Here is a 7,153-nt window from a genome sequence, read left to right as displayed (position 1 = left end):
CCCTTTCATCTTGAGTTTTCATGAAAAGTCATGACAGTTAACTGTAACATTTTGGTCACTTAAAACAGGCCTTCATCAGATTTGGTCCTTTCACTCCTGGTTGCAAAACCCCCCCCCTCAAAATAGCGAGAGACAAAATGCCGAACTCGATGCTTTAAAGCTGCGGTCCACAAACTAATGGTGAGGACGTCAGGGCCGTGCTAACACCATTCTGCCTCTTTCTTCGTTCCTCTTCTCATCTTCAGCCTTTACCTTCCACATCCCCAGTTCCTCATTACACCACCGACACCACTCTTTACTTTCTCCTGGATCCTCACATCGACCTTCATCTGTCCTCTGCTCCTCATTCCCACTGTCCACTCCTTCGGCTCATCTGTTTTCCATCACCCACTGAAGTGCCGGTGGATCCTCTGATCACATTTTATTTGTGCTGTGCAGAAACAGTGGTGCTCTTGAAGTCTCTCTGTGTGGCCTTTTGTGTCCCCATCAACTCCACCTTTCCTTTCTTCTTCTCCCTCCGTCTCAGTCTGTGCGTCTTCCTTCGATCCCTCCGTGCAACCGCTTTGAATTCAGAGAACTCTCTTTACATAGTCCGTCCGTTGAATCACTGATTTTTCATTACTTTTATGCAAAAAAAATTAAATGCATGCTCATGCATAGAAAGTAAAAAAAACTGTTTTATCGCACTACTTCAGGACTGTGCCTCTTATTGCTTTGACGAAGTTGACAAAAGAAGAACAGGGGCATGTCTAAAACTTAATTCTATCACTTTGTACAACCAAACTAACCTTAAAACAAACCCTCCATCACCTCAACCACTGGTTCTCAAACCGTGGGGCGCGACCCTCTAGTGGGGCGCGGAGGTATTACAGGTGGGGCGCGGGGGGAGATGCAGATTCTGTAAGAATCCTTTCTTAATCCCACTGTGGGGTAATTATTCATCCTTAGTGATGAAGGAGCTTTGTGCTGCGGTGAAGCGCTGGGGCTTCAGTGCCTTGCTCAAGGGCACTTCAACATGAAACTATGGGGAGAAAACTGGGATCCAACCGGCTTCCTTGGTAATCTTTTTTTGCCAAATATGAGTTATTTTTAGCACATATACAACTTCATTTGCATTGTTTTAATAAAGGTGATTGCACATGTTATTAGTTTTTGTCAGATGGAGCAATCTGGTTTTCTTGAAAGGGATTTTAATTTTCTTTAATCTATTAATTAAAAAGGAAAGCACGGATGGAGGAGTCTCAAAAAGATGGACTATTTTGTTCCCATGTTGTTGGGGCGGTGGGGCCCGAACATTTTGCTTCCTCCGAAGTGGGACGCGACAGAGAAAGTTTTAAGAACCACCGACCTCCACGCTGCACAAAGACGCAGTCTGAGGTCTGAAAGGCCTCTCAAACTGAACTCCTCCTCCTCGTCCTCTTCCTCCTCCCGCAGGTGAAGTCTTCCACTCCTCGATGCCGGACAAGTTGAGCCTGGCCACGGCCTCCACCCACTGCCACTCTCTGGGCGCCCAGCTGGCCACCGTCGGGCAGCTCTACCTGGCCTGGCAGGCCGGCCTGGACCAGTGCGACCCCGGCTGGCTCGCCGACGGCAGCGCCCGCTACCCCATCAACGTGCCGCGGAGGAACTGCGGCGGGGACGAGCCCGGCGTGCGCACCGTCTACAACAACGCCAACCGCACCGGCTTCCCCGACACCACGGCCCTGTACGACGCCTTCTGCTACCGAGGTACCGCCCGGCGCGCCCTACGCCATCGTGGTAATTGCCACGGCAGCGACGACAGACGGGGTCCGAGGGCGCCGCTTCTGGGTTGTTTTTTTTTAATTAGCTCCGACGTGCTCGTGTCACACGTGAAGTAGTTGCGAAGTGATTGTGCGACGTTTGTGCTCCCGGGATGGAGTTAAGGGCTTGTGTGGAGTGTGAAGTGAAGCCTGAGAGATAGATGGAGAGAGATAGATTTTTAAAAAAGAGCATGAATTAATGTCTCTGTGTCTGACCTTTGATCATGAGCCAACTGAGACTTTAGTACGTTAGTTCCGGCTTCACATCCTTCACATTCGTACATTACATTTACGCCACGCTCTGTGCACTAATATTATACTTTGTAGATGATCCAGTCTACGATTCTTCATCTGGAGCTTGTTTTTTTTTTTCAATTTTCCTGGCTGCCATTGATCGTAGCACACTACAGACTGATGCTTGACAATTGTATTTGCACACATAAAGGGGGAGAGAGAGAAAAAAAAAAAAAAAACCTTGACATTTTCATCCCTCACAATGTCAGCTTATGAAATTTTCATCGAAGCGAAACATCTACACAAGCCAATCATTTTTAAGTAAACAGGAACAGCATGTGAGCAGAGCCGCCGCCGAGCGTTTGTCAAAAACAAACAGCTGACGGATGAACCTCCACGCCGCATCAACCGAGCGCCCTGCACGTTGACATTAATATTTAAAACAAATGACGTCTTTCAGATAACTGCGGGTCGATGAAAACGATAATATGTTTTGTTTAACAGCGAGAATTTGGTTTGGCGTAGATAACATTGTCGATGCGATCTGATTAATATGGCACGAGCACAATAGCTGCGCGTTGGTTCATATGAAAGCGATTGGATTTTGTGGTCGACTAATCCGAGCCACGCGTTGTAAAAACTTTGTCTATCGCCCTGGATTTAATCTTCCTGGAGTCGCAATAACGGGTTCACCGCAGTGGGCCGAGAAGGAAAGCGAGGCTCTGTGTTTCAAGTGTTGGGGAAAAACCAAAGTGCCGTTGCTTTTGGTTAAAATGTGGCTTGATGTTGTGTGTTGCAGCCCTCCGGCCGGCGGGGGTGCAGGCGGCAGAGGCGCAGGAGTCGTACCGGGCCCCCGAGCCGGCGGCGGAGCCCGTCTCCTCGGTCGCCCAAGACCCTTCCCCCGAGACGTCCAACTGGACCGGCGTCGTGGACTCGGGCGACGCCGGAGTCCATCGCTCCATCGCCGGACCCAACAACTCCTCCGAGATCTCCGAAGAGCACGTGGTCATCCACCTCAGGCCGGAGGAGGGCTGGGGCGGACACCGGGAGGAGTCCGACGACGCGAAGACGAGCGACGCCGTGGGCCTCGCCGCCGGCCTGGACGTCCTGGAGAGCCACGGGGGCTCGGCTCACGAAGAAGAAGAAGACGGCGGCAATTTCGGATCGTCCCCGACGCTGTCCTCCGTGGCGTCTTCCACTCCCCAGTCTCAGACGAGCAACAGCGTGTTGGCTGAGTTTGTGAACACTCTGATGAAGCCCTTCAGGTACTGGAGAGGGGGCGGGGAGGCGGAGGAGACGGACGAGGGCCCGCCGTTTGCCGAGGGAACGGCGGCGGAGAACCAGACGCAGGGAGACGCCTCCGGCAGAAACCTGAGTTTACCCAAAGCAAGCGGGAGCGGGAACGGGAAGGGCGGCGTGGACAATGCCATCGGGGAGCACAGAGGTGGGAGTTTCTCCTTCAGGACTCCCACCGGCGGACTACAGGATCCAGAGGGAGGTCTGTCCGAGCGGGAGAAGGAGGTGACGCCGCTGATCCGGTTGGTGCCCGCAGTCCGAAGCGCGGGTGAAAATGACACCTCCACGCAGGCGGGAGATCGAGCCTCCGGCACGCCCGCCGCCAACCCGCCAACCAACGGTACGAGGGCCACATCGATTCGACCTCCTTTTAAACTAATAACCGAGTACGAAATTGAAACAGTGAATTGAAACGGTTCCGTTTCAAATAGAGGCCTCATGCGTTTGCTTTAAATGTCGCTGGGAATTAGAAGATCCGTTCATGTCGTGCTTCTTTTTAAACAGTCTTAGTCTCTGGATTGCACTCTCTCTCTCTCTCTCTGCTTTACCCTCGAGTGTGCCGTGAATCATTCCTCCGCAGGCCAATTTGAAGTAGCGGCGTAGATTTAATTAAACTGTAATTGCAAACAAACAAAAAGGGCCATGCCACATACGGTAATGCAGCATGTAGGAGCGGAGACCTCATCCTCGTGTTGTTTACAGTGCCACGCTGTCAGGAAGAGCTGAAGAGTGAATTTGAATCTGCTTTTCAGTAAAGAGGTTTGCTCGTAATGTTCGTCTGGACGTCCGGCGCAACTTCCCGCTCATTTTTAGGAATCGGAGGAGTCAGAAACGAGAACAGTGACTGGTATTCGCTGTGGAGAAGGAAGTAAACAGATGAGAAAAACAAAAGCAACTTCACCAGAAAAGGGACGGAGGTTTAAAGAAGCGTGTGTTCAGACCACAGAAAACCATGTGGGCGGCTCAAGATGCCGCCATCTTGGCCCGGATGACGCGGCAGAGCAGATAGCTAGCAGTTAGCAACAAGAGACACAAAAAGTAGCCACATCCTTGATCATTTGTTACCCTGTCCAGTTAGCGATGGAGCCCCAACCCCTGGCTTTTTTGTACTAGCTGTAAACATGTTTATTTCTGCCATTCTAACATGGAGGTCTACAAGGATTGACTTGCTTTTTTTGGAGCCTATAGGAACGGTGCCGTGCAACACAACCCGGGATAGAAAAGGTCGCCTGGGTCTCACGTCTGGCACCGAACCCCGGGTCACTTCCTCCGCATGGTAAACTACGCCGATAAAGGGTAAACTACCGAGTAGAGGAACGGCTCCCGACTGTCTGTGAGCTTACTGGACAGAAAAAACACAGATCTTAAAGACAAATCCCAGCCCGGAATCAGATAGCGGATAGTCGGCCCCAAAGCAGACAAATTTACCGTAGAGGAGCGGAAACAGAAAGCGTAGCACCGCCGTGTGTGGACGGAGGCAGCTCTGCTTTTAATGGCCGCCACAAATAACACATCCTTGGCAGCAGCTTAAGGGGAGGATGCAATAAAAGACTCGAGAGTTTTCACACAGACATCCTGAGAATGATTCAATAAAGCTGATGGGCCTTTCTTACCGACCCGGACGGCGACTTTATTCATTTAAAACACTCACCGCTGTGCTACCTGGAATCCGATGCCAACCGCCACGGTATTAATAATAATATAAAAAAAATAAAAAAAACAAGCTTCATGCATTATTCACCAGCGTATCCAATTAACGCGGAGGTTGGGCCGCGCCGCCGTCCGCTCTCACCTCCATCTATACGCCGCTGCCAATTATGCCCCGGCTCTCTGAAGGTAGGCAGTAATGATCACCGCGGCGAGGAAGGGGGAAAGATGGAGGGGGGAGGGCGAGGATGAGCAGGGTGAGGAAGAGGGGGGAGAAAAAGGGAGGGGGGAGGTGCTGAAACGGGGGTGGCGAGGATGAGTCGTTTTTCTGTCTTTTAATGTTGCCGGGATGGAAAGCTGCCCGGCTGATGTCTCTTCTTAAACTAGCATCAGTGAGCCGAGTTAACTCTGTTATTGCACGCCGCGGGCTTTCCCTTGGATCTCGCGCTGCTTAGTAACTGATGGTGCCACGCTGCCTCTTTGATTAAGGATGGAGGGAGAAGAGGAGGAGGGGCGAAAAGCTCCGCGCACATCCAAGAAACATTTGAATTCAAACATTGATTGAGATTATTTTCAATATTAAAAAATCCCAAAAAAAAGGCCTCTAAACTTAGAGCGACGACTTGAATGATCTCCACTGCGGATCAAAAATATATTTTTCGGGGTATTTTATTGAACGATATTGAGCGGCGTTAGGATTTGAATGAGCTTGACGTTCAAAACCTCGACTGAAACCGCCGGTCTCGTCTGAATTTATGTGATGGAAGACTGTCATGATGATTCACATGCAATAACTTCTCCTCTGCCTTTTTTATTTGTATACATATACGTGTAATTTTTTCATTAGGTATATCTTTAGCCATATCTGCAGACCGAGGTGCTCTCAGCTGCCGTGTGTCTCTCTCATTGTCAGCCTCCACTCTCACAATTTAATATCATGTCCGCCTGACCCGGGGGATTCTCTCAGCCTGTTTACTCCGGTAAAGTGGAGTCAACACAGCAGAACCACTTGCGGTGGAAGCACACAATTACCGTCTGAACAGGGGGGGTTTATTAGAAGTTTGTTTTGCCACATTTCAGCGCCCGAGCTCCGCCGCCGCCGACAGATTTGCAGCGTCGGTGCCGAAACTTAAAAAGCCGCGCGCAAATCATCCAAACCCGGTGCTAATTGTCTCATTTTATTTATTACACGGGTCATTACATGGCTGATCACACCAGATTAATGTGTTTAATTATTCTCACTTTCATCGGAGTGTGTAGTAAAAGTATGCAATTAGCTATTTGGGTTATTAATACGGCAATTACCGCGGTCTACACGGTTTTATCCAGAGATGAACCTCGGGCTCGTAAACCTCACTTGGGCATAAGGCACCAGCGGACCTTCTGAATAATTTACACACAAGATTTAATATTTCATGCATGGACATACTTGTGTATGTTTTTTTCCCCCCTCCCTCAGGGGAAAGTTGTTAATTTGTTGTGCCGGGTTGCGTTGCCGCAGCATCGCTACGCTTTTCAGGCACGTCGGCTGAACTGAGGAACGGCCGAAACCGAGCTGAGCGATGATGATGATGATGGTGATGGTGATGGGAGGAACACTAGCCGAGGCCTCTCAGTGACACGACTGTGTGTGTGTGTGTGCCCTTAAATCACACGCACAAACACACCAGCTGTGAGTCACACATGCAGACGGGATGAATTATTGATGGTGTAGACAGTGTCTGGTTTAAAGCCGTAAGCTGATAAGGTACATTGGGCCACTTCATCTAAATAAACAGGTCGAGATGAAACTTGTCGCGGTGAAAGTCATTCATTTAGTTATCGTGGGTTTTTTTTTCCACATGGCTTCTCCCACCGCAGGAAAGTGTGAGTCTGCGGGGAAGTTGTTTGGGGTAAAAGAATCCACGAGGAATAGGAAAACAGGGACGGAGAAGAGAAGTGTGAAATTACTTTGAATACATTCTTCCATCCCTTTGGAGTGTTGGTGTGTTGGTGTGTTGGTGTGTTGGCGTGTGTGTGTGTGTGTGTGTGTCCGGCTCTCCCATCTTCGTCTGAAAACTCCAGCGGCTTTGGTGGGCGCACTGATCAGCTCCACTGGCGAGGACAGAAGCCCCGAAAACATCCAACTTACAGTAAATTACAGAGAACTGAAGCCGAAAAGAACGGAGGGATGGAAGAGACATTGAACCTAACTC

General features: G+C 50.0%; 1 protein-coding gene across 1 annotated transcript in view; it reads left to right on the top strand.

The window, feature by feature from the left end:
- ncanb (neurocan b) overlaps positions 1-7,153 on the top strand; it is a 139,269-nt gene that overhangs the window by 53,481 nt on the left and 78,635 nt on the right. Inside the window, exons 7-8 of the mRNA XM_068591365.1 lie at positions 1,435-1,728; positions 2,815-3,651. Coding sequence (XP_068447466.1) covers positions 1,435-1,728; positions 2,815-3,651 — 1,131 coding nt within the window. The remainder of the gene's footprint in view (positions 1-1,434; positions 1,729-2,814; positions 3,652-7,153) is intronic.

This window comes from Clinocottus analis, unplaced genomic scaffold, assembly GCF_023055335.1.
Source record: "Clinocottus analis isolate CAN_PGR_092001 unplaced genomic scaffold, fCliAna1.0.p SCAF_25, whole genome shotgun sequence".
NCBI lineage: Eukaryota > Metazoa > Chordata > Actinopteri > Perciformes > Cottidae > Clinocottus > Clinocottus analis.
This window is presented reverse-complemented; position numbering and strand designations above follow the sequence as displayed.